Source organism: Pseudomassariella vexata (genome assembly GCF_002105095.1).
Source record: "Pseudomassariella vexata strain CBS 129021 chromosome Unknown BCR38scaffold_1, whole genome shotgun sequence".
NCBI lineage: Eukaryota > Fungi > Ascomycota > Sordariomycetes > Amphisphaeriales > Pseudomassariaceae > Pseudomassariella > Pseudomassariella vexata.
Window position 1 is genome coordinate 1,649,519 of NW_024467956.1, and position 25,216 is coordinate 1,674,734.

The window sequence follows — 25,216 nt, forward strand, 5'->3', positions numbered from 1 at the left end:
AAGATTTCCTAAAACTTTAGAATATTAATAAGAAAATACTAACGTGAATGTACACCGAGCTGGCCACTTTCATGCGCCAACGCGACCGGCCAACTTAATGTTTGATTTTCTCAACAACCAATTATGGCAAAGTCATACAACGAAGCAGACTTAATGCTAGCCCTTCAAGCTCTCAAAAATGACCAAAAACTTAGTCTCCGACAAGCGGCAAAAACGTACCAAGTCCCCCGAAGCACCCTCCAAACGCGTAAAAACGCGCCCGAGGCGCTGTGGTATTTGCAACGGGACTGGGCATAATGCGCGAACTTGTAACATCGCATTGCCATCTTCTGGAGAGGAAGATTCAGAGTAGTTTCAATTGATTTACCGCGTTGTGGTTTTACTATCGTAAAATTTCTATGCGAGGTTATGTAAGGGTGGCCAGCTCGGTGTACATTCACGTTACTGAAAGACGTAAGCCTTATTTACGCCAAGGCTTAGAGTAGAGGCCCCTTTAGCAAGTATCCAACCCTTATAGTGTCTCTATTAAGTTAAATAGACGGTAGTACTTTCTACTTACTCCTATTTGTGTACTTAATATGTTGAGGGACACACAATAGAAGTGATGTATTGTGGTGAGGAAAGAAAGCTAGGCTAGTGTTGTTGGTCTGGAAATAAGTAGTGGTCGCTGCGCAGGTACCACTTCTGACACACCCCCCCCAGGCCAATAGAGCTAGTCATCTAAAAAGAGCTACGTACACGTACAGAATAATCCGTTTTTCATCAACTTGACTTCCAATTTTATATGCGTTTCTGCCACCTGACACCGCCTCAATCAGAATCACCAAGGACACGGCGTCAGACGGAGTTGACGGACGAATTTCAGATGATTCTCTTTCGTTAACGGCTTCGTGAGACCGTCTGCAATCATCTCTCCTGTTCTGGCGTATTGAATATCGAAATCTCCTCGTTGGACGCGATCTATGATCCACTTGTACCTTGTGTCAATATGTCTGGTTCTGGCTGCATTGTTTGGGTCAAGTACGATTGACTTGGCATTGAGACTGTCAGTCATGAGAAGAGTTGGAGTGTCTTGGGGAAACCCAAGTTGTTGTAGTAAGCGTAAGATCCAAACAGCGGATAAACCAGCTGGTGTGAGATTGATGAATTCAGCTTCGGTGCTTGAAATGACCACGAGGGTCTGCTTCTTGGACTTCCAATATATCGGACCACCGCAGAGGAATACAACATGAGCTCCTGTTGACGCTCGAGTAGCCAGGTCATCAGCGTGTGCCGCATCAGCCCAGACATTGAGTTTCAGATCATGAATGGGATACTTTCCGCCGAGAACAATACCGAGATTAGGCTGTCCTTTGAGATATCTCCAGAGATGTTGAAGCAAGTCCATATGAACCTTGGTTGGCTTGCTTTGCGCCTCAGAGAGTGCCTTGTTGGTGTTGGTCATATCTGGTCTGCTGCCAATACTGAGATAGTTGAGCGAGGCCGTCTGTTTGAGGTAGTTTGATTGGTCATCCAGCTGAATCTTAGGCCATACAGCTGGTATTTTGATATCTGATGGCCAGGGCACAGCAGAAGGTTTGAGGTCTAATTTGCCGAATTTGGTGAGAATCTTCATCGCATACTTCTCTTGTGAGATAAAAACCTTGTTTTCATCTTGATTTCTTGAAATCTGCATGCCGAGAAACTCTCGCACATCTCCCAGCTCCTTGAGGCGGAAATAAGCAGCGAGTTTCTGCTTAGCGATCGTAATGTCTGACTTGTGATGACCCGCAAGCAGAAGATCATCTACATAGACAAGTACCATAACTCCAGTCTTATCATTCTTGAAAAGACAGAGGTCGGCTTCGACAGGTTCATATCCAATCTCCTTCATTGCGGTAACAAGGGTATTGAACCACCAGATTGGTGCTCGCTTGAGACCGTAGAGAGCGGCTTTCAGGCGCCAAACGCGTCCACTGCCGTCATCATATCCTTCTGGTTGGCGAACATAGATGTCTGGAGTGTCCTGAGGCTTCTTAGCATTTAAGAAGGCTGTTACTACATCACAGTGCTCGGCGTGTAGACCTAGAGTGGCCATAAGAGCGAGAAACACTTTGAGAGATGTAAGGCTAGCGACTGCAGCATACATTTCTTCGACCGAAAAGCTGCTTGAGTCTTCGAAGTTCCCCATAGCTACAAGCATCGCTCTGTTTCTCAAATGTTGATTGGTAACTGGATGGAACTTCTGGTCCGTTACCCACTTCGTCGGCAAGGCCTTCGCTCCAGGAGGGAGATCTGAAAGCTCAAAGACTTTACGAGATACCAGTTCGTTTATCTGATCGTCGAAAGCTGACTTCCAAGTCGGCCATTTCTCTTGCTTTCGAGCATCCTTGTATGACTTGGCTGAAGGGAAGTCTGATGCGGTTTTGGATTGATTCAAGAGTTTTTCAACCTTGATTGCAGACAGACATAGATGTGTGGAATCACTAATCTTGGCGTCGAGCTCAAGATAGCGAGTTTTGTTGATAGATTTGGAGAAATTGACCGAAGATAATGACAACTGGTCTGCCTTTCTCTTGTTGTATGTGCGTATGCCAGCGAGATGTCGATAATCTGCAACTGATCTGGCCGCAGCACGACGAGGGCGTGAATTTGAGGTTGTCGATGATTTAGGATTCGGTTCGGGATTCGGCTCAGGATTCGGCTCAGGACTCTGGGGACCTAAGGGATGTTCGGCATCGATGTCATCTAAATCAGTATCATCGGAATCGAAGCTTAATTCTTCGCGTGTTCGAGTCAATGGCGCTGGACTGGCCATCTGCTCAGGCCCAGGTGTGGGATAGAGTGGATCATTTTCAACTTCGCGCTGCATATTTCCTTTTGTCTCTTGATTTTCCCTATCATCGGCCGGTTGAGAGGATGGAAAAGTAGATGGTTGGGTTATTGTGTGCGTGACGACTCCGTAGTCAACGGGGTTAGCTATCAGATCAGAAAATTCAACGTCAGCATTCTCATCTTCGAATTCAACGATGAAGTCAGCGTCAGCGTCGTGATCTTGTTGCGTATCATCCAAAGTCTCCGCAAAACGAACGTCACGCACTCGCATCATGCGGTGCTTCTCGGGAACCCAGATCTTGTAGAGTTTGGTACGAAGGTCAGCATAGCCGACGAGCTTGCCCTTCCATGCCCTGTGCTCCACCTTGTCAGCTTTGGCAAGATCAGCTGGTGTTTTCTTGTGGACATAAGCTATAGCTCCGTATTTGATGAGATTGGAAATATTGCCATTAATGACCTGTGCTGTCATGTTGAGATAGAATCCAAGACGCTGGCGAGGTGACAGGCTGTCTTTTCCATTTGGTAGGAGATTATGTATCGTATCCGCTGTCTCTTCAGCCCACGGCCAGAGAAACTTGGGCAAGTTACCGCCGATGATGCCGCTACGAGCTGGTGTGATGAGAGTCTGGACTGAGCGCTCTGCTCTTCCATTTGGTTCGTGAGTGTTAGCAGGAGATCGATGCCATTGAATGCCCTTCTTGGTGACGAATGTGTCCATTTGCTTTGCATCGCCAAGAAATTCCTTGCCATTATCCGAGTGGAATATTTGGACTTTCAGACCAGTTTGAAGCTCGACCTGAGTAACGAAGGCAATGATCTCCGCATGTATATCACCCAATTTGCGAGTGAAGCGAGTCCACTGCATGTCAGTAAACCCATCTGTAAAGTGAACACTGTAACGCCAGCCAGTAAGGCCTAGCGGTTGATGATGAATAGTGTCGAAATAGATGATCTCAAGTGGTCTACTCGGTTGAATAGCCGGATCTCTGTGGATGATTTGTTTTGCTTTCGAGAGCATACAAGTCTCGCAGGGTTTGATTGGTTTTGTGACTTTTAGACCAGCGGCTTCGCAGGCCTTTTTGACTGTCTTGTAGTTCGCATGCATAAGTCGCTCGTGCATCAATTGTATGTCAATTGTTGCTGAGAAGAGTGGAAGGTGCTCTGCGGGAGCTGTTGGCTTGCAGACGAGAGGAATAACCTTCACGTTTTTGAGCCAGTTGATCTTACCAAGTTCAACATTCGATACCCGAATGCGAAGAGTTGATGTATGTCCATCTTCAATGATGCCATCTTCCCTCAGTAAGCCAGGGCTGATGATGTTAACTGGGGAAGATTCGTTATAGAGAACACTACCGATAGTCCAATTAACCTGTTTACTATCAGTTCTTTGAGGATGAATCTTAATGGTGCCAACAGCTGTGGCAGCAGCAACGCCACCATTAGCTGTGTCCATGTAGATTGGTTCAGGAAGTTGACGTAGTGAGGTAAACCACTTCAAATCATTGACTACGTGTCCTCCAGCACCAGAGTCATTGATGAAGCTGTCACGAGTCAGGTAATCTGTTCCATCACCATCAGTTGAGATTGTGTTGGCTGGCAAACACATTAGATTGCCGAAGAGACCCAGATTGGTTGGACGCTTCGCTACTGAATCTGGTTGAAGACAAAGTTGGCCAAGATTCGTATTGACATCAAGTGCGTCTTTTGAGGCATTTTCATTCGATGAAGGCTTCCAGTCTGGCATATTACGTTTGCGCCATTGTTCAGATGCCTTTTCTGGGAATTGTCGAAAACAGTCGCCGGTGTGGTGCAACTTGCAATAGTTACAGAGAGGCCAAGTGGTTGGATGTTTGCGTTTGCAAGTATTGCAGTGTTCCGTCTTGCATTTCTTGTCTTGGTTGTCGTTTGTGTTTTCCTTCTCTTTATTTGCCTGTGAGCCTAGAGTTGAATTACCTTGGTTATTTTTGATCTGTAACATGATCTCGGGGTTGTGTGCTTCTTCATTTGCCTTGCGAGTGATCTCTTCTTGCATTTTCTTCCACGTCAAATTACCCTCTTGGAAAGATCTGGTAAGAAAACCATGGACCAAGGGATAACGTTGTTGAAATGCTTTGAGCGCGATCAGTGTCAGAGCTTTGTCGGACATGCCACATTGTAGGGCAGTGAGACGATTGATAAGATAGTTGAGTCGAGATGACCATTTCTCGAGCTTCTGGCCTTCAGGAATTTTCATAAGGCCGACGAGCTCATAGAACATTGCTGGTACATTGTTCTCGGACTCTTTGGGAATGGTTCTGAGAATCAAACTGTAGAGAACAGAGGGATCTTTTTCAGTAAGCATGTCCCATCCTGCTGATTCCAGCTTTTCATGAACCTTGACGATGCTTGAAGTAAGCAATGACATAGTGTGGATCTGCTTTTGCTTGTATCTGAGTTTCTCTTCAGAAGGCGCGCTTTCATGTGGTGCTGTTGATGTGCCATCGAGGAAGGCTTCGAGGCCAAAGTATTCGGCATGTTGAGTTACTTGCACTTGCCAGAGTTTGAGGTTCTTCTCGCCTTCCAGCTGAAGAATTGGCGCCAGCCGTACAGATGCTTCGGTCGCCATGATGCGATCGTGAAGTCACTGCGTTATCAGATGGACGCAATTTTGTGTGATGTTAAGTAGTGTTGAAGCTTGAGGCAGGCACGAAGTTTTTTTCGTGACCCACTTCAAGGTAATGACGTCGGATACGCGTTCCTTCCAACAAAGTGGAAAAACTGCAGAAATCAACGAATCCGAGGAAAGTGTGTAGTGATGAGCTGCAAGGCCAGAATCAATGATTTAGGCTCGTGCAGTCACTATTCTCAATGCTGTTGTTGTGATCAAGCCGTGAAGTTGGAGAGTGACCACGCTGCTGCAGGTTGCAGCAGATTCGTGCACCTACCGTAGCGGACCTTCGAAGGCCAACTTCGCGAAATAAAGGTCGAATCAGATGCCGAAAATTGTGCAAATGATCGAAATGATGATGATGACGAATAATGCTTCAGAAATGCAATTATTCGTGATGCGCGTGAGCGTGAGGGCTCATAACCTGTTGAGGGACACACAATAGAAGTGATGTATTGTGGTGAGGAAAGAAAGCTAGGCTAGTGTTGTTGGTCTGGAAATAAGTAGTGGTCGCTGCGCAGGTACCACTTCTGACATAATAACTTAGCCACACCAAGTCCAGATGTCAAGTCTAAGAATACAAGAACGTAACTTTATCAATCGTCCCCTAGTGTCTCGTCCTGCAGGCTATCTACCTCGCGTCTAATGGCGCTTAGCTGGGCATGGAGGAAAGTATCCCTTCTCATGTTCACGCCATGTAGCATCGGACAGCCGCCGTTCTTGTCCTTCCGGGCCATTTCTCTGGCCAGACCTTCCAGCTCCTGCAACCTGCTGGAGATCACCTGGCCAATCAGCATCTTCTCCAAGTGGCCCTCCAAATAGTGGTCGCCGATGAAGAAGGGTCGTCTCAGGAGCGGGGCTTCTGCCTGTGTGGAAGCCTCGCCTCTGGTACCGCGCTCCATTCTCGTGCCGGGGTGATGGCGGCTGCTGTTGTACGTGCTGATGATGCGCCAGTACCAGGCTATCGTCTCGTTGCAGATGACGGTGACTAGGAGCTGCAGCTGAGGGCTGGAGTAGCAGGGGCACCTGAGGAGGCCGCGCATGACTCGCAGACTTCTCTGACAGGTGGACAGGGTCGCATCGACCGGGCACTGCTGCTGATCCTGCTTACTCATGCTGCATCCCCCCAAGAGGCAGGATGGGGAACTGATGTGCATGGACTTGAGGAGGCCTGTTGCCAAGCTGAGACAAGGACCTTGAGGATTGTGACATGTTCGTTCTGCTGGAAGTTCCACGGGTGTGCCCATGTTCTCCTGTCCTCTCAAGTGATCATAGCCATGGTCTGCCGGCCATTTGTCTGTGATAGGAAAGATGTCGTCTAGCCACTCAGGGGGTATGTCTTTTCCTTCGAAACTGAATGGTCCCAAATCAGGGACTGAGTTTTCGACATCCATCAATGCATCCTGCGGTGTTTTCATGAGCTGCAGAGACACTCTGCGCTCAAATTCGCCCGTGGCATCCATAGCCAACGCAGCGATCCATGATACACGAAGTATTTAAACGAGCGCGCTCGGTCTTGGAGATGTCTTATACTATCCCAACCCGCAACCGACTTGCAAAAGCCTGCATTAAAAAGTGTTCTCTTATCAGGCCGGTGCTACGGAATCCAGCCTCGAATATCCCCTAGCGTGGAAACAATCTCACTGCAGTAGCATCTCACTGCACTAAAATCTCACTGCAGCAACTGCTCAATCATCAAGGTTATTAGACCACAAGTAGCGTGTTTGTTGATTAAGTTTTTGATAGTGAATCAAATTAGATGCACTGCCAACTTTGGGTTGCAATAAGGCACTGTGCAGAGATTTTCAGTCAGATTGCTTGATTTGGCCAGGATGGCTTGCGTTGTCCTAGACGGATTGGGGCGTAAGCACGGATTGGGGGCGTAAGCGCGGATACTACTCTATATCCGTAGGACCCACCCATCCTGCCCCAAAACGGGCATCCAGTCTGACTGCATCTATAATCATACCTTGTGTTACTATCGGCATTCCGCGCGTTGCAAATAAACAGAACTGCCCACGCTTAAGCATTTTGGCGCGACCCACAACGCTCGCCTCAAAGCTTGTCACCCTTATATTAACGAGCATTTTTGCCACGTATGACACTTTTGGGTACCATTGGACCAGGATGCGACATTCCTGTGCGTCGCGAGGCTTATATATTCAAACTCGGCTGCGTTATATTGGAGAGAATTGTGACCCTGCAGGAAACCGAGAAATCACGGACTGCTACCTAGGAGGGCGCCAGAGGCAGTCATAAAAATGGGTTAGGAGAGGAGAGTGGGAAGTGGGCGAATTTGTGGAGGAAAGCGAATCTCTACCGGAAAACCTTTCCGTAAAAGACTCAGAGGACTTACCCGTCAGGGTGGCAAAATAAGGCTGTGACGCTGCAGCACCACAAAAACGTACTGGTACGTGAGCGGCTGGAAGGATGTCTCAAATAGGACCCTCCATATCTCTCTGATAGAGTAGTTCTAGGAGGCGTTCTTTGCTCTGCACGGGCGGCGAATTCTCAGCTGCGCACTCGAGGCTGTTGCCTTGGGTTGTATTGCATGTATACCATAGTAGATCTGAGATCTGTGTAAGGTGGGCAAGTGACGAGGGATGGAGGGGTATGTTTATTAAAAAGAAGCTCAATGAGCGCTAGTACTGAGTTTTTATGAGCTCCAGCACGACGTGACTTAACTAGTCCCTCCCAACATAAGTAGCGGCCCACTACTAGAACAGAGCAACCGCAGGCTCGTCCGCCCTACGCTTCCTAGAAAACCAACTTGTCTACTATAGGCCAATGTTTTTCACCCCTGTTAAGTACCTCCGTGTGAGATCAATACGCACGCTATACTAAATTGAGCTTAGCTTACATTGGAGCACTTCCAGACCTAACTAACGATTGTTTCCCTCATTAATCTATCTTCAGCATTATTAACGTAACTATAGAGCGCCGACCACGAGATATTTATACGAAGCACTTGACAGAGGCTGACCGCCTACGAGTCCGGACGCTCTATTTCGATGACTGCCTCGGCCCGACTGCTATTGCGAGGCAAACGGGCTTCTCTATTGGCCAGGTTAAGCATGATATTCGGGCTGAATCCGCTGCCGTTAAGCCTCGTACAGGCCGCCCACGAGAGCTTAGTACACAGCAGGAAGCTCAGCTTGTTGAGTACGTCAACTCTAAAAGAGTTCGAAGAGAGCGGTGTGAAAGTGATCTCGTGGCCGCCTTACTCGCCAGATCTAAATTTTTTAATGCCTTTAATGGTGGGAGGGCCTGATATGGCATTCCCTAGATTAAATAATATAAGTTACTGATTATTAGTACCTAGTTTATTATTAGTGTTTTCTGCTAACCCAATTGAGTTATGCTGGAACTGGATGAAAGATTATGTTGAGGATAAGTACGGCCTTATTGAGAAGCCTTCTTATAACGTCCCACATCCACATCCGGGACACCCCCACATGTGGGACACCCAAAAATGCCTCATCAACACCGCTAGCCTCTAACTTCAACCTCTTTTTTCTTTACTAATATCGATTCAATCGTTACGAAATTTTATGTACGTCTTCTTTACACTAATATGAGTCAATATACCGAAGATGATATTTATCGAGCTCTTCAAGCAATAGCTACCGGTCTGTCAGAGAACAGAATGCCATAGGCACCAGTGGGTGTCAGGACACTGAACGCAAGACACCGGTGGGGCGCCGGAGGGGTGTTTCGGACAAAAGACTCCCGAGTCATGATTACAATCTATGTGAAGCTTTGGGATGACGAGAGTCAAGATCCTTGGCATCGCCGACCCTGCTGTTATGCCGGGTCCAAGCGGCGGCCTAGCTATCTATATAAGGACCATCTTGAAGTAGGATAGGGAAGGAGCAGAGATCAATGCATCACCGTGGGCACCCCTACCTGAGACCGCCAGTGACCACCCGGTGCTACGTAGGAGGGACGCCCGTTACTCCCCATCACTCTGTACTATTGCCTTCGGCCTAGCCGTACCCTGACACGTTGATCTCTCCACCCGTCTCCGGGCGTACGGACCGTTGGGGAGAAAATGGCGATGCGAAGAGCCCTGATGCGAAGCCAGACCACAGCCGCAGCCACGCTGGGTGACACCGGAGGAGCTACATCGAGTAGTGCAACGACGACGACAGCGACGCAGACGAACAATGTGTATATATTGGCTCAGTCACTGCCTTACGCGCGAATTTCTGGGCAGCAAAGCGGCGTAAAGTAAATATTCCAAAAGGCATTATAGCTGAATGTGGTAACGCTATATTACGTCTCAAAAATTGTCCTGCCTAAATATATACTTAAACAGCTTCCTTAGATTATCACAGAGGACTAGTGGTAAACTATTCTACTGGTAGAGCCTAGTTTCTCCGGTGCGACTTGAAGCTAGCATTCCGTCGCTAGTCTGACGTAGCTTCTCTAGTTCAGCATATATCATTTCCTAACATCCTCTATGAGATTACTGGGGACTTTAACGGCGGGCATCAAATAAAATAAATACAAGCTAGCTATAATGTTCGCAAGTAGTTGAGGATCTATGGCGTCGGTCCACTGTCTTGGAGCAGCGCAAACACCAGCTCAAGGCAAGCAATACGTACGTACTTTAGTACTTAAGCACACGGCTTCTCTGGTCGTGCTGAAATCCCCGGAGCTCAGGAGAAACGCCTCCCTGACGCTCTGGGGAAAAACAACCGACTCTCTCAGATGCTGTTGAGCAGGTTATTTACGCATGCAAAGTCACGCAACGAGTATCCCAGAATGCTCAAGTCAAAAAGACGATGATGGCTTCTGCATGTTGGCTGGCACAATATTTTTCCGGTCTGTCTTTTTTCTCGTAATTAGTAATATGTGAAAGTATGTCCTTGTGTTATCCTAGATAAAGACAAGCCACATACACGAACAATTCTCCCCGCTGGCAACACAGACGTTCACAAATGCATAACACAATACAGCGACGTTGTGATATTGCAATTTCCTAATTCATTACATCGCAAAGTAGTCCTACGCTACAGACAGAGTCATTTTGGTGCAGCAAAGATAACAGAACTCCCCATGACAGGAGCATATTTCTTGACCGACACGGGCTGCAGACCTGCTCGCTGGAGTAGGGCATCCCACTGCTTTGCCGTCCGCTCCGACGCGCCAAACAGCGTGTACATCTGGAGGTCCAGCCCCGCGGGCCAGACGTGCGCGCCCATGTCCGGCATGATGACCTCGTCGATCAGCACCAGCGAGTCGGCCGACATGGCGGGGACAATATTGGCCAGGATCTGCGCCGCCTTGTCGTCGTCCCAATTGTGCAGGACGGCGCGCAGGTAGTAGTACTTGGCTCCTGTTTGTTTCAGTCAGTCAAAAAGTTCGATGTTGCCTGGAGTGGTGCTAACGACGAGTCGACTTACCCTTCACCGGCTGCGGGCTGAAGAAATCATGCGCCATAAACTGAACCCCCTTGACGCCCGTGGCGCTGTTGACCGTCTCCTGGCGGTCCTGGACCACCACGCGGCCGGCGAGCGCGGGGTATTTGGCCACCAGGCCGCCTGCCTGCTGGCCCGTGTTGCCGCCAATGTCCACGAACACGGGACCCTTGTGCCCGCTGCAGACCGAGTCGTCGAGCGGAATCACGTCGAGGCAGTTGCCCTCCTTGGGCACGCCCATGAGGCTCTGGAAGTCCCTCAGCAGGTCTGGGCGCTGCTTCAGCCAGGGGAAGAGGCCCAGCTCAGTGCCGAGCCCCTTCTGGAGGGCCTGGCGTTGTGTTTGGTTCTGGTACCCCGTCTCCCGGAGGAAGTCGGGCAGGGCCTGGAAGGCTGGGTTGCTGACGGCGTGAAAGAAGCGCATGGGGCTCTCGATGCGCGGGTCCGCCAGGGCGTGTGTGGTCTTGCGGGCGACGTAGTGGTCCGGCGATACCTCGGCCACGAGACGGTTGGCGACCAGGTAGCGCATGATGCGACTGAAGAGTGTCGGATCGGCCCCGGTCCCCTCTGCCAACTGCGTCGAACACAACGGCGTCTTGCTGTCAGCGAGGGACTTGAAGATTCCAAGGTCGCCGCCGATCTTGATCAGCGCTACTTGTCGGCCCTGTACAGCATGATGAGCATTGTCGAGGAGTTAATTCATGGCTTCGATTACTTACAGCATTGACAAAGCGCAGCATGGTGTCGTATGGCGTCTCAAGTTCCTCGGCCGACTCGTGCAAAGACGACATCAACCGGTGTCTGCTAGACTCGTCAAGGGATGCCGACGGGAGCCTCTCCTCGGACATTACGAGGTCTACTAGTGACTTCTCGACCCCGTGAATATCTGAGTGGCCGTTTGCGTGACCATTTGCGTGATCACTTGCATGACCGTTCGCATGATCGTTCGCATGACCGGTTCCATTAGCGGCCGCATGGCCATTTTGCAGCTTGTTCGCCGCTCTAGCCTCGCCGTTCAGGAACGACAGCGAATCGTGTGCGGTGAACTTGACCTGGGCTTTCTTGGCCCCCTGCAAGCCCAGCCGGCCGCGCTCCAGACGCGGGGCGAGGCCGTCGATGGAGTCAAGCGTGAAGTTGTCGATGTTGAGCGAGTCCTCGGGGCGCACCATGCGGCGGCCCTTGAGTGTCTTGAGGATGGACTGCTCCTCGGCCGTCAGCTTCTTCTCGATGGCGTCGAGCGCGGCTCTGTTGGACTCGTCGTAGGCGTCGCCGTCGAGGCCCAGCTGCTTCAGCTTGGCGATGAGCGCTTCCTTCTCCTCGAACGAGACGTGCGCGAACGCCTTGAAGCAGAACTCGACCGTCTTGGAGATCTCGGCCTGGCTCAGCTTGCCCCGCGCGTCGGCGTCGACCTGGCCCTGGATGATGGGCCGGAACAGGTCGAACGCCCGCTCGAAGCTCTGCTCGTCAAAGTCGTTGATGATGGGCTGGTCCTGAGACCGGATCTGCTTCAAAGCGCTGGACACGACGACGAGAAAGCGCGTGTAGCTCTCGGCTGTCTTCTTATCGTGCCACGACGCCGCCTTTTCCTCGTTGCAGTCGCCGCGAATGGCGGCTGCGATGGTGGTTGCCGAGGACAGGCCGCCGGAGAGGGCTAAGTGGACGCCCGAGGAGAAAAAGGGATCGATAAAAGAGCCAGCGTCGCCAGCAATACGCACACCGGGGAAGGCGTAGCTCGAGGCGCTGTAGGACCAATCAGATGCCGACTTGATGTCCGACACGAGCTCGGCGTTCGCGAGGAGTTCCTTGATACCGGGCACGAGCTCAAGAGACTGCTTGTAGAAGCCCGCGGACGAGGGCTCGGCCATCTCTCGCTTCTTCTTGGTGGCCATCTCTTGGTTCTGCACGATGCCGACCGAATGTTTGCCGTTGTGGAGTGGGATGAACCACACCCATCCGCTCCCGTCCTTGAGCGCTTCGAAATAGGGGGCGCCCTCCTTGAATGTTCCGACTCCGTGGACGCCGCCGCCCTTCCAGTAGCCCCAGCTGGCAATGTTCTTCGACCCCTGGTTGTAGGATCGATTCTTAAGATACTTGGTGCTGATGAGACCGGCCCGGCCCGATGCGTCGACGACATAGTCAAGCGAGATGGTGCCAGTGGTCCCATCTTTGCGGGTCCATGTCGCAGATACGGGACGGCCAAAGTTCTGAGAGTCGGAAGAGGCAGGCTCGGCAAACTCAATCGAGGCCACCTTGGTCTCGTCAAAGGTCTTGACGCCGCATTCTGCTGCGTGCTTGAACAACAGCTCGTCTGCTTCAGATCGAACCACATTCCAGGCGTAGCCCCCAGGGCCACCAGCTGCGACGAAGTCGGTATCTACAGATCGAGTGTTAGTTACTGACCCCCACTCCAAACAGCATTTTCTATTGAGGGCTTGTCGCAGAAGATGAGAGAAAAGGGGAAAAAGGGGGAGAAAAGAAGATAAAGCGCGTGGGGCGGGGGGGAAGGTTTGAATTGAAGTCGGAGATCTGGGCTACCAGCACTACGAGATTGAGCCACTCAAGAGCCCAAATGGGTTCTCAAGACCTCAACACTTCGTAGATTCGGGAGAAATGCCATTCGATTCTCTGATCAGAATGTGAGGAAGGGACTGGATATGTGTTAAAGGGTGTAAGTGGGCATGATGACCAAGATGCACAAATTGTCTGCGCGAAACAAGATGACTGTCCCTCACTCCTCCTGTTCGGCACGTCATGAAGCTGTGATGGCGATTTGAGGTGGTTGTCGAAGGCATCAACCTGACCGGATGACAATGAGGGAAAAGAAATTAAAACCACGTATAACCCTTGTGCAATCTTTGGGTCTCAATCCACCAACACCACCACAGTAACTCACATGTTTCAGGCCGCGACCAATTCAGGCGAAAGGCGCCTCCTTTCTGTTAATGTATCGAGCGTCAGCTCTCAAGGAATTCAATAGGGGCATCCATCAAGCGTGTTCTAGGTACCTTTATGTTAAACCCATAAGCATCCCACTTCTCGTAGGCGTCGATGAACTTGAGAAAGTGTCGCATGGAGGGCAGCATGCTTTCGCCAATGTGGTATCTGGTGCGCGTGTAAGACAAAACTTGCGTCAAATGCCATTGAGGTCATGAACGCACCTCGGGAACTTGTCTGCCTCGAGGAGGACAACATCGATGCCCTCGCGCGCCAGAGCTGAGGCAGCGTAGGACCCTGCCGGCCCGCCGCCCACCACCAACACGGTGCACTTTTCCGGAATGGTGGCTATCATGATGGTTTTTTCAAAAGCGATGGTTCTCAGGATGGTGTTCTGTTTGTGGATGCATCTTGAAGGACAAGTCGTTAGACAAATCTACCACTCATATATGCGCCTCTGGCTACAGTTTCAACTCACGGCTGATGCCTCTGCAGTCCGCGGATTCAATTTTCGGGGCGTGGCTTGGCCCTGTTTCCGGGCTGGAATCCTGCCGGAAGGTTTTCGGGGTGCTGACGGCATGCATACTCCAAGTGCAATGCTTACCCTCGGGATCCGATTTTCCAATGTCAGATGCAACGCAGCATTGACAATAGATGAATAGTGTTGATTCCGGGGGATTTTACGCGTATGGAAGCAGGATTGACCTATATGGCCTCAAAATGATTGTCACTTGCAGATGCGCAGTTGTGGGGGGCAAGAATGTGAATTCCTCAACGCCACGGCTAAGGCCTTCCTTCGCATTCAGAAACGATTCACGAGCGGAAACACACACCTGCGCGCATCATGAAACATCGGTGCGTGCACCATTTCTCGCAAATTAGTTGCTCGTTGTGAACAAGTTGTAGTTGCAATGGCCTCTCCAACCGCCAAGCCTCAGGGCTTTTACTCGTCCGGCTTCTGGGTCGACTACCTCTCAACGCAGCGCAGCAAACTCCCTGCTCTGCCCGACGTCGACGAAGACATCTCTGGCTGCGTCGTGCGGTTCCTCGGCGGAAACCCGGGAAACATGCAGCTCCAGGGGACCAACACGTACCTCGTCGGCACCGGCAGCACCAGGATACTCATCGACACGGGCGAGGCAAGTCTGGCTCTTCCAAACCCTGTGTTTAATTCTAACCGATGCCTCCCGCAAACAGGGCTTCCCTCAATGGGCCAAGAGGGTGACCCGATACCTCGAAGACCACGACCTGTCAATCTCGCATGTGCTTCTCACACACTGGCACGGTGATCACACGGGCGGCGTGGCCGACCTCGTCGCCTATGACGCCCGCACAACGGTTCACAAACACACGCCCGACCCGTTTCAGCACGCCATCGCTGACGGGCAGGTCTTCCGGACGGAGGGCGCGACGCTGCGGGCGGTATTGACGCCGGGGCACACGACGGACCATGCATGCTTCGTGCTGGAAGAGGAGAGCGCGCTCTTCACCGGTGACAATGTGCTGGGTCATGGATATAGTGTGGCCGAGGATCTGGGCGCCTACACGGCGAGCTTGCGGCTCATGGCGCGTCTGGAGTGCCGAGTCGGCTACCCCGGCCACGGCGTCGTGATCCGCGACCTTCCGCGGAAGCTGGCCATGTACATTGCCCAGCGGGAAGCGCGGGAGCGCCAGATCTATGCTGCCGTGTTGCAGAATAGTAGTAGTAGCAGCAGCAGCAGAAGTAACAGTAGTGGCGAGGGCGAGGGTCTGTCCACCACCGACATCAGCCGTGTTCTCTACGGGGCTGTCTCCGAGGACAACGCAGCCTTTGAATCGGCTTTAAAACCGCTGCTGAATCAGGTCTTATTCATGCTGGCCGAGCACGGCAAGGTAGGCTCCAAGCTGGTCGGACTGGACAAAACGAGGCATTGGTTTGCGAGAGCCCAATCTATGTAGTGTATTTAAATTGCGCATTTCAAAAAGTGTTGATTTACGGTGCAGTTGGATTGTCTATTGTAGACAAAATTGCGATGTTAATTGCAGCCGACAGGCACCTGGGAAAAAACATGCGTATATGTTCGCAAGTGATGAGATAGGTACTTGTTCTTGGCGGGCTTGCGGCCGACTTGATGCGGCGCAAATAGGGTGGAATTAATTTGGGTCTCAGATCACACCCGAGTAATGGTTGATGCAGAAAATTCTCGGGAGCCGTCTCGAGCTAGCAATCTCGGTGCGCAGCAGTATAATCCACCGGGTCGAATTCCGAGTCTATGGGTACTATATGCAGTCAGCGATGCGTTCCTCCGCTGCTTACGCCTATATTCCTTCACGACGCTCGGCCTGGCGACTGGTCCGCTCTTCTATGTACCTAAGTACTTGGGTACCTGTGCATAGTTGTTCTCATACATGTAAACAATCAAATATATCTTGAGCACGGTCAGTCTTCCATTATGGCTCCAGCCCGTCCGCGTCGTGCAGCTTACTTGAACTTGGCCGATAGTACAATCGGAATTTCTCTCCATGAAGACAACTGCCAACAAAATATGGCAATGAACAACGCCAACGTTATCACTGGTTCTGAGCCCACCTCGCCAGGAGACGTAGAAGTCACCAACGGTGCCGATCGACTTACCCGATTTATCCTGTTCAGTCATGAGTTCCCAAGCGGCGATGTTCAGGACCTGTTCCGCCGTCTTCATAGATTTTCCAAGCTACCTCGACATCCCCTGCTTGCCCATTTCTTGCACGAGTGCACTTCGGTTCTGAGACAAGAGGTCCAGAAGCTTCCACGTCCGCTGCGTGATTCCGTCCCGCCGTTCCACCATGTCATCACGCTGGCTTCGCACTGGAAGGAGCTGAAGGACGGTCCCTTAGGTGGCACTTGGGAGGGTGCCTTCGTCTGCATCTACGAGATGGCCATGCTGATAGGGTCAGTTTTTCCCCAACGAGCTCTTCTCGTCTTCGTCTTGTGCTAAGTACATCAGTCACCACGAAGCACACAATATTCCATACTTCCACGAGGCGGGAAGGAATTCGGGAGTAACGTGCCTGGCAGGCATAAGCATAGGCCTCTTCTCAGCTGCAGCAGTGGCCGTCTCAACTTCTCTCGCAGACCTCATTCATTACGGTGCTGAAAGCGTGCGGATGGCTTTTGCCTTTTGTCTTCATGTGAACCGGATCTCCCAGCTCCTCGAGAACACTGTTCGTGCAGAGGCAGCGTCGTCGTCCGTTAGTTGGGCTTCAGTGATAGTTGGCATGCCAGCAGAGGCTGTACAGGCCGAGCTGGACCACTTCAACGGTCGAGACGAGTCGTTGATGAGTGGTCAGAAGACGACACCACTGACTCAGGTCAGCATAAGCCACATCGACCATGCTTCGGTAGGCGTCACCGGTCCCCCGGCTCGTCTCGCGGAGCTCTTCCGCCAGTCGCAGTTATTGGGATCATCACGACACTCCCCGCTGCCTATCTCAGGAGGTGTCTGCCATGTCCCTAATCTGTATGACCCCGATGACGTACGTGCCATCCTCGAGACAGCTGGAGCCCGGGAGAGATGGGGTTCCCGTCCCGTCCAGTTGCCGCTGCTATCGCCATACACGGGGGGGCCTTTTCTGGCTACAGATGCGTACCACTTAATAGAGGCCATCTGCACCGAAGCCCTAACTAAGCCGCTGTATTTTGACAAGCTCGCCGATGGTGTGGTGATGCAAATTTCGGAACCGGGACTGTCCATGGTGTCATCATGCAATATAATCCATTACCGAACCTCACTTATCTCGGACACCATCATTTCCGCCGTCACGGATAAGCTTTCATTTACCAGTGTGAGGCGCCAAGATCTCGTTGACTGGGCTATGAGAGACGAATCAACGTTTTCTCCAGTCCAAGACAAGCCAAGTTTACCGCAAAACTCAAAGCTGGCTATTGTCGGCATGGCATGTCGCCTGCCGGGGGGCGCTGATACTCCTGAGCGATTCTGGGAATTATTAGTGGACGGCCATGATACTCACACTGTCATCCCCTCGGACAGATTCGATCTCGATGCGCATTTCGACCCCAATGGCGAAAGAGAGAACACTGTCGGGACAAAATTCGGTAATTTCATAGCACACCCCGGGCACTTCGATGCCGGCTTCTTCAATATGTCACCACGCGAGGTAAGATAATGAAGCCCCAACGTTTGATCTAAAATGCTTGGCCATCTAACAATGGGACTGTGACAGGCTGAACAGACAGACCCTATGCAGCGTCTAGCACTCGTCACTGCCTATGAGGCGCTCGAGATGGCCGGCTTCGTGCCCAATCGGACGCCTTCCTCTCACATCTCGCGGGTTGGGACCTACTACGGCCAGGCCAGCGACGACTACCGCGAGGTAAACGCAAGCCAGAAGGTTGGCACCTACGGAATTCCTGGTACTGAGCGGGCCTTCGGCAACGGTCGCATTAATTACTTTTTCAATTTTCAGGGGCCCAGCTTTAACATCGACACGGCGTGCTCAAGCGGCCTGGCCGCAGTTCATGCTGCCTGTTCGGCGCTGTGGGCTGGTGAGGCTGACACTGTAGTGGCCGGGGGTCTTAACGTCATTGTAAGTTGCATCATTAGACTAAGCGAGGATTGGTGCTGACATGAGAACTTCCAAAGACGAATCCAGATATCTACTGCATGCTAAGCAAAGGGCACTTCTTGTCCAAAACCGGCCAGTGTAAGGTGTGGGACGCTGGAGCCGATGGCTACTGCCGGGGAGACGGCGTTGGTTCTGTAGTAATAAAACGACTCGAAGACGCCTTAACGGACAACGACACAGTCTTGGCGGTTATCGCATCTGGTGCTACGAATCACTCGGCAGAGAGCGTTTCGATTACTCAACCACATGCCGGTGTGCAGAAAGAAAACTACCGCCAAGTACTCGACCGGGCAGGGGTAAGCCCTCTGGACGTCAATTTTGTCGAACTGCACGGCACAGGAACCCAGGTCGGCTCATCCTCATTTTCTGGGCTTTTTTCTTGAATCTTCATGCTGACTTCTTGACTTCAGGTTGGGGACGCGGTCGAGTCAGAGTCAGTGCTCAACTTCTTCGCGCCATTAGGCCGACGACAGCGTTCCAAACAGCGCCTGCACTTGGGTGCCGTCAAGTCTAATATTGGACATGGAGAAGCTGCTGCAGGGATCGCATCCTTGATCAAGGTGCTGTTAATGTACCGCCACGGCACGATTCCGCGTCACGTCGGCATAAAGACGACCATGAATCCTGTCGTGGCCCAGCATCTGGCCAATCGTAATGCTGGTGTCCTCTCCGAAAACAGCCCTTGGCTTCCAATGTCTAATGGCTTGAAGCGCTACTCCATTGTAAACAGCTTTGGTGCTCACGGCGGCAACACGACGCTACTGCTCGAAGATGCGCCATTGCCACGCATCAAAGAAGACGATGATACCTCGCGTCCGAGGACGGCAACCTGTCAAGTGGTATGCATCTCAGCCAAAAGCAAAGCCTCGCTCCGGGGCAATGTCGGTGCTTTGCTCCGCTATCTGGATTCCCACCAAGCGACGGAACTCAGCGACGTCGCTTACACGACGTGTGCTCGTCGAATACACCATCACATCCGCATTGCTGCTTCTGTTTCCAGCACTGAGCAGCTTCGGCACTTCCTGCAGGCTGCTGTTGACGATGTCGATGTCCATGCGAGACATGTTTCCACAGCTACGCAGAGGGCTGTCGTGTTTGCTTTCTCAGGCCAAGGCTGTTTTTACCAAGGTGCCGCAGCGCAGTTGTTCGAACAAGCACCTTTCTTCCGCAACCGGGTCCTCGAGCTCGATCGCGTCGTTCGCCAACTGGGGCTCCCCTCAGTGCTTGCTGCTATAGTTGGCGATGCAGCAAATGTTGATGTTGTAAGCCCTTCGCCCAAGGGCTCGAGCACTGACGGCGACACAAGCTTTGAGGCTGTAGTCTCAATAGATAGCGCCAGCTCAGACTCTTCTGACGCCCCAGGCAAGAGCCCGATCGTCACTCAACTCGCCCTGGTTGCCCTTCAAATCGCTTTGACACAGTATTGGAGACTGCTTGGCATTACACCCAGCGTCGTTATCGGACATAGCCTAGGAGAATATGCCGCATTGGTTGCAGCTGACGTCTTGTCCGTGGCAGATGCCTTATTCCTGGTAGGCGAGCGAGCCAAACTCATGATGGCCACCTGCGAGCCTGGGAGTCATGTCATGATGTCTGTTCGTGGTGCCTCGGACGAGGCTATCGCCGAATTGTGCCGAACGGCTGGAGAGGAGTACAATTATGAGGTCTCGTGTCTCAACGGGCGTGCCGATACCGTCGTCAGCGGCCTTCGAGCAGATATAGTCTCTCTACGTGACATGCTGCAGGGTGCTGGACTCAAGTGCATCCTACTCGAGGTGCCCTTCGCTTTCCACTCTGCACAATTGGAGCCTATCCTCGGGGACTTTGAAAATGTTGCTCGGCGTGTCATATTCAAGGCCCCCGCGATCCCAGTCGTCTCCCCGCTCCTCGGGAAGTGCGTTTCCAAGAATCAGATCATCAACGAGACGTATCTGCAGCGCGCCACGCGCGAGCCTGTAGATTTTGTCACCGCGCTAGACAGCGCCGTGGCAGAAGGCGTAGTAGATGAAAAGGCTGCTTGGATCGACATAGGTCCCCATCCCGTTTGCACTTCTTTCGCGCGTAATCACTTTGAAAGAGGAGCGACGCAGACTTTTGCGTCAATGCGGAAAGATGACGATCACTTGTCTACCTTGACCACAAGTCTAGCGGCATTGCACTGTCTGGGCCTGCCTGTTCAGTGGAATGAATACTTCTCTCCGCAGGAGAAATCTCATCGCCTGCTTCACCTCGACCCATACCATTGGAACCAGAAGAACTACTGGATTCCGTACGAGGGAACGTGGACGCTGGACAAGGCCCATCCTGGACGCAAGACCAACGACAGCAGTACAGCAACTCCGCCTTTCTTCACCTCGTCTGTCCAACAAATCATTTTTGAGGAATTCGGCGAGTCTGTGGGACGGATGACAGCCATCTCCAACTTGGCCCACCCCGATCTGCTTGGAGCAGCGGACGGACATAGAATTAATGGGAGGAGTGTAGTGACTGGAGTACGTCAAACTTTGTCCTCTCCCCCTAACCAAAGTTGTGGTCGATGCCATTACTAATCACAGATTATGCAGAGTGTCTGGGCAGATATCACCCTCACTGTTGGTGAGTACTTGTATAAACGCATGGTACCCAACGCTGGCAGGTTGTACATGGACGTCAGGAACATGGAGGTGGTCGAGGCACAGGTGGTGCACGATGAGGAATCCCGCGCATCATTGCCGGCGCAATTCATCCAAGTCGAAGGAGCCTTGGACATGTCATACAGGAAAGCTCGAGTAAGCATATACGCAGCAAACGCAGATGGGACTCGCAAGGCCGAAAGAGCATTTGCCACAGCCGTGGTTTGCTACGAGGACGCGCAGATGTGGCAAGCTGAGTGGCAGATTGCTTCACATCTTGTCTCTGCGCGTGCCGATTTGCTGTGGAAAGCGGCAGCGGGAGGGCATGGTGGCAGCATCGACAACAGCAGGGTGAGCATCCTTTCGCAAAGTGCCGTGTACCAGCTCTTCGCAAACGTGGTGGAATACGGAGCCCGGTACCGCGGGATGCAGCGCTTAGCACTGGATGAAGACGCGCAGGAAGCAACCGCTGACATATTGCTGAACGCCGATCGTCACGGCACTTGGCATACGCCTCCTCACTGGATCGACAGCGCCTTCCAGCTGGCCGGTATCGTCATGAATGCCTTCGGAGTGCAAGGCGACAAGGAAACAACAGGGTCGTCTCGCGACTTCTTCTATATCACGCCCGGGTGGCGTCACTTACGGCTGGCGGGGCCGCTTGAGCCGGACATCAGCTACCGTAACTACGTCCGCATGTTTCCTGTCGAAGGGGAACCTGGCGCGTTCGCAGGCGACATATATGTGCTCCACGGCGAAAAGGTTGTGGGCGTGTGTGCGGGTATCAAGTTCAAGCGGGTTCCGCGCGCCTTGATGCCCGTCATGTTTCCTCGCCGTCAGGCACACGGCACGAACCGCAACGTCAGCAAGTCTGACAACTCCAAGCCGCCTAACTATGCCACAGTCCCGTCGCGACGCCAAGATGAGATTACTGTAGTGCAATCGGTAGAGCCCGCTGCATCGCCGCCAGCAGTCGCCCAGAAAGAGCACACAGAGGGTGCAAATAAACAAAATCAAAATCCTCGCGTGGCCGCCTGCCTCCAGCTCATTGCAGATGAAACAGGGCTGGATTTGGAAGACGTGTCCAGAGGTGAGGCTGCCTTTGCCGAAATGGGCGTGGATTCATTGATGTCGCTCGTGCTGTCTGAGAAGATCCATTCAGAGCTGGGTATTGATGTCAAGGCGTCCATTTTCATTGAATGTGCAACTATCCAGGAGTTGATCGATTGGTTGAGCAACTAAAGTCGTTGGGCGCACGGGAGTTGGATCCTATGCCCCTTCTTGGTATATGATCTTCAATGACGTGACTGGGGTGAGTTCGTTGTCGGTTTGCCACTCTTTTGTGGATATTAGGATCGCTCTGGTTACACCAACTACTGATTCACTCTTTTCTTCTTTTCTTCTTTAGAGTTAGCTACAATATAACGTGAATGTACACCGAGCTGGCCACCCTTACATAACCTCGCATAGAAATTTTACGATAGTAAAACCACAACGCGGTAAATCAATTGAAACTACTCTGAATCTTCCTCTCCAGAAGATGGCAATGCGATGTTACAAGTTCGCGCATTATGCCCAGTCCCGTTGCAAATACCACAGCGCCTCGGGCGCGTTTCAACACGCTTTGCGCGACCACCATTTCGGCGCTCTTCTTGCTGTATCTGCGTCGCCAACTCTCTAGAGTCCCGTAGGTCCTGTACTTCTTGGAAAATAAGTGATTCTCCTTCCCGTAATTGCATTTTTTTAGTCCCCCGGCGCCGGCTTAGCATCTTATTTGCCTCTCGAAGCTCAGCGCACTCGGCCCGTACGAGGGCGAGCTCGTGCATTATCATTTTTGCTCCCTTCGCAAACTGGTCGACAGCTGAGAAAATATTCGTCTGAGAGCTATTCTGATGCTCGGAGATGCGTTTTTTCAAAAAAGTAGACTGTGCATGAGCCGCTATCGGGTTCTGTGGCGTCTTTGATACCCACGGTCGGGTTGCGATTTCTGGGGACGCCTGCATGGCAAAGGCTCAGTGTCATTTCCCATTTGACTTCATTTTGCATAGTAATGTAGCCCCCAGATCTGTATTTCTGAAGCCGCTATCTTGTTGAGTGACATGAAGAAGGAATGGTGAAATTTTGTCGATCACTATCATATCTGTGGAATAAAACCCAGGTGGTCTCCTTCTTACACGGCTGGCTTTACCACACTGATCCAAAAAAACACATCGATCATCAGATTATAAACAAAGATTCTCATTGCTACTCACCTGTATCTCTTCCTACTCTCTGGAAGTTTCAATCTAACAAGATGATTATGAACTTGAAAAGCGTACTCCTCTTCAGCCTGGTGGCTTTGTCCCTGGCCGAACCCATCCCCCGATCCGAAAGAGACGCACTCGAGACCCGGGCAAAAAAGAAGGGCGTCACTGACGTTATCTGCCCCGATGGCAAACGCTTGGCACAGTCGGATGTTGGGTCGGCACTTTGCGCAGCCAGGGCAGCTGCCGACGAGAGCGTTGGTTATCCTGGTCTTACTTGGTGGTACCCCCACTATTTCGGCAACCAGCCGCCCATCTTTGGTGCATCAGTCGAGCTGAGAAGCTTCCCCATCGTCAAAGGAACAACTTTCACCGGTAAGGACTGTGATTTGGGGTCACCTGCGGATAGAAGTACAACTGATGACCCGTAACTCGTAATAGGTGCCACTGGTACCCCTCGCGCCGGTGTCTACCGCGTTGTATATAAAGCCGGAGGCTCGATAGACTTCGTGGCGTGATGAAGGAGATCACCGGTGCCAGTTTAAACTTACATAAGGTGCATAATCGGCATGGACTCCAATGCCACGGTCGACTGCGCGTAGCACCCCCGCGAAATACTCATCGTCTCCTCGTGCCACTTCCACTTTCATGTTGGTGGTTTGCCGCAACTTTTCGGCAATGTGTTGGATAATATCAACACCGGCTTCATTCTTCCAGCGACGCTGCAGTAAACGAGCCTCCTCCACACTCTTGACGTAAAGATTTTTATCTAGGACGAGCAAGTCAACAGGCGACCTAGGCGACTTGAAGACGATATTATATGCCTTTGATGTGATCGTATTGTGTAATGCCTGCCACTCTAACGCGTGGCCACGTATTCTCGGTATCGTATTCCCCTACAAAACTCAATCAGCATACGATTGCTTAGACACTAACATGGTATGAGTAACAAACTGTGCGTTCTGACCACTTCGAGCATCTTCCTACGTTCTTCCGGAGTAAGAAATCCTGGTTCACGCACAACTGGTACCCTGTTCATAAAAACATCGATAAAGGATGCCAAGGATAGGGGTCGATCTTCGAAAGTATACCAATTTGTCTGGACTGTGTGTTGTTCCGTAATGCCGAAAACCCCCTTTTCCTTGTCCGATGTTGCCAGCTGGGCAGGTTGAAAAACACTTTCGTTGCCATTCTGGATATGAACACCTCGTCTCGTCCATGTGTGGGGCCTTGAGGCAGATACCATCCGATAGCATGTGACGATGCTTTTATATTATCCACATGGGCTATAGGATTAGCATATTTCATTATGTCCGTATTTTGCTACCAAACGCAAGGTATAAGCAGAAAAGTGCACCAAAAGAAAAACGTAAAAAGGCGAGGCGCAGGCTGAAATTGGCTTGATGGAACCGTTTAACGTGATCCACAGGTCATTTTCGCACACAAGTCACTTTCGCACTTTTTCAAATATTTCAACCTTTTAACTTAGCTTGTACTTTCTTCCTCGTAAATCTAAAGAAGCCGATCTTCAGCTAGCTATTCAAGCTAAAAAGCGCAACCCTGAAATTTCATGGCGTAAGCTTGGCCGTATCTACAACGTTTGCGACCGTACACTAAAGAATCGATTCGACGGCGACCAAACGCGACACGAAGCTAATATGTTAAAACGAAATCTAACTCAAACCGAAGAGGATACGATTGCCCGACGTATAATTGAGCTAGATGCGCGAGCATTTCCTCCTCGGCTTCGATACGTTGAAGAAATGGCGAATATCCTACGACGCGTACGCGACGCGCCCCCCGTCGGCAATAACTGGACCACGAACTTCGTTAACCGCCGACAAGACCTCCGAACGCGTTTAAACCGTCGAATTGATTACCAGAGGGTATTTAGCGAAGATCCTATCGCATATTACGCCTGGTTTGAGCTTGTTAGGGACA

At 51.4% G+C, this 25,216-nt stretch overlaps 7 protein-coding genes across 7 annotated transcripts; 4 read left to right on the forward strand and 3 right to left on the reverse strand.

The window, feature by feature from the left end:
* Nucleotides 1–6,057: 6,057 nt before the first annotated feature.
* Nucleotides 6,058–6,855, reverse strand: BCR38DRAFT_330613 (uncharacterized protein; the record flags this gene model as incomplete). Its single annotated transcript, XM_040854980.1, has 1 exon — nt 6,058–6,855. One exon carries the CDS (start codon nt 6,853–6,855, stop codon nt 6,058–6,060), a length of 798 nt encoding a protein of 265 aa, XP_040720947.1.
* A 3,613-nt stretch (nt 6,856–10,468) lies between these two features.
* Nucleotides 10,469–14,487, reverse strand: BCR38DRAFT_8691 (uncharacterized protein). Its single transcript, XM_040865708.1, has 7 exons — nt 14,294–14,487; nt 14,040–14,225; nt 13,887–13,983; nt 13,775–13,817; nt 11,601–13,255; nt 10,870–11,545; nt 10,469–10,802 (listed from the first exon to the last, which is right to left on the reverse strand). The coding sequence occupies exons 2-7, from the start codon at nt 14,168–14,170 to the stop codon at nt 10,489–10,491; spliced, it is 2,916 nt and encodes a 971-aa protein (XP_040720948.1). The 5' UTR covers nt 14,171–14,225; nt 14,294–14,487; the 3' UTR covers nt 10,469–10,488.
* A 115-nt stretch (nt 14,488–14,602) lies between these two features.
* BCR38DRAFT_8672 (beta-lactamase-like protein) lies at nt 14,603–15,840 on the forward strand. Its single transcript, XM_040865705.1, has 2 exons — nt 14,603–14,954; nt 15,013–15,840. Exons 1-2 carry the CDS (start codon nt 14,727–14,729, stop codon nt 15,751–15,753), a joined length of 969 nt encoding a protein of 322 aa, XP_040720949.1. The 5' UTR covers nt 14,603–14,726; the 3' UTR covers nt 15,754–15,840.
* A 286-nt stretch (nt 15,841–16,126) lies between these two features.
* Nucleotides 16,127–16,857, forward strand: BCR38DRAFT_8694 (uncharacterized protein). The gene is made up of 2 exons (XM_040865709.1): nt 16,127–16,233; nt 16,298–16,857. The coding sequence occupies exon 2, from the start codon at nt 16,341–16,343 to the stop codon at nt 16,770–16,772; it is 432 nt and encodes a 143-aa protein (XP_040720950.1). The 5' UTR covers nt 16,127–16,233; nt 16,298–16,340; the 3' UTR covers nt 16,773–16,857.
* Nucleotides 16,858–17,463: 606 nt separating this feature from the next.
* On the forward strand, nt 17,464–22,533 carry BCR38DRAFT_416564 (uncharacterized protein). Its single transcript, XM_040859111.1, has 5 exons — nt 17,464–17,952; nt 18,019–18,381; nt 18,438–18,767; nt 18,831–20,912; nt 20,985–22,533. Exons 1-5 carry the CDS (start codon nt 17,500–17,502, stop codon nt 22,272–22,274), a joined length of 4,518 nt encoding a protein of 1,505 aa, XP_040720951.1. The 5' UTR covers nt 17,464–17,499; the 3' UTR covers nt 22,275–22,533.
* A 402-nt stretch (nt 22,534–22,935) lies between these two features.
* On the forward strand, nt 22,936–23,775 carry BCR38DRAFT_416566 (uncharacterized protein). Its single transcript, XM_040859112.1, has 2 exons — nt 22,936–23,029; nt 23,285–23,775. The coding sequence occupies exon 2, from the start codon at nt 23,326–23,328 to the stop codon at nt 23,704–23,706; it is 381 nt and encodes a 126-aa protein (XP_040720952.1). The 5' UTR covers nt 22,936–23,029; nt 23,285–23,325; the 3' UTR covers nt 23,707–23,775.
* Nucleotides 23,776–23,798: 23 nt separating this feature from the next.
* On the reverse strand, nt 23,799–24,600 carry BCR38DRAFT_416567 (uncharacterized protein). Its single transcript, XM_040859113.1, has 3 exons — nt 24,230–24,600; nt 24,100–24,171; nt 23,799–24,044 (listed from the first exon to the last, which is right to left on the reverse strand). Exons 1-3 carry the CDS (start codon nt 24,519–24,521, stop codon nt 23,803–23,805), a joined length of 606 nt encoding a protein of 201 aa, XP_040720953.1. The 5' UTR covers nt 24,522–24,600; the 3' UTR covers nt 23,799–23,802.
* Between the last annotated feature and the right edge of the window lie 616 nt (nt 24,601–25,216).

Excerpts from the sequence above, each read along its gene's own strand:
- BCR38DRAFT_8691 (XM_040865708.1), bottom strand. The coding sequence starts at position 14,170 with ATGATAGCCACCATTCCGGAAAAGTGCACCGTGTTGGTGGTGGGCGGC. Across the intron at positions 13,984-14,039 it reads GAGGCAGACAAGTTCCCGAG|ATACCACATTGGCGAAAGCA; the intron begins GTGCGTTCATGA and ends CACGCGCACCAG. Across the intron at positions 13,818-13,886 it reads CTTATGGGTTTAACATAAAG|AAAGGAGGCGCCTTTCGCCT; the intron begins GTACCTAGAACA and ends ATACATTAACAG.
- BCR38DRAFT_8672 (XM_040865705.1), top strand. The coding sequence starts at position 14,727 with ATGGCCTCTCCAACCGCCAAGCCTCAGGGCTTTTACTCGTCCGGCTTC. Across the intron at positions 14,955-15,012 it reads TACTCATCGACACGGGCGAG|GGCTTCCCTCAATGGGCCAA; the intron begins GCAAGTCTGGCT and ends TCCCGCAAACAG.
- BCR38DRAFT_8694 (XM_040865709.1), top strand. The coding sequence starts at position 16,341 with ATGGCAATGAACAACGCCAACGTTATCACTGGTTCTGAGCCCACCTCG.
- BCR38DRAFT_416564 (XM_040859111.1), top strand. The coding sequence starts at position 17,500 with ATGCAAATTTCGGAACCGGGACTGTCCATGGTGTCATCATGCAATATA. Across the intron at positions 18,382-18,437 it reads CCGGGGGTCTTAACGTCATT|ACGAATCCAGATATCTACTG; the intron begins GTAAGTTGCATC and ends GAACTTCCAAAG. Across the intron at positions 20,913-20,984 it reads GGAGGAGTGTAGTGACTGGA|AGTGTCTGGGCAGATATCAC; the intron begins GTACGTCAAACT and ends CAGATTATGCAG.
- BCR38DRAFT_416566 (XM_040859112.1), top strand. The coding sequence starts at position 23,326 with ATGATTATGAACTTGAAAAGCGTACTCCTCTTCAGCCTGGTGGCTTTG.
- BCR38DRAFT_416567 (XM_040859113.1), bottom strand. The coding sequence starts at position 24,521 with ATGGTATCTGCCTCAAGGCCCCACACATGGACGAGACGAGGTGTTCAT. Across the intron at positions 24,172-24,229 it reads CGAAGTGGTCAGAACGCACA|GGGAATACGATACCGAGAAT; the intron begins GTTTGTTACTCA and ends TGAGTTTTGTAG. Across the intron at positions 24,045-24,099 it reads ACAATACGATCACATCAAAG|ATAAAAATCTTTACGTCAAG; the intron begins GCATATAATATC and ends TGCTCGTCCTAG.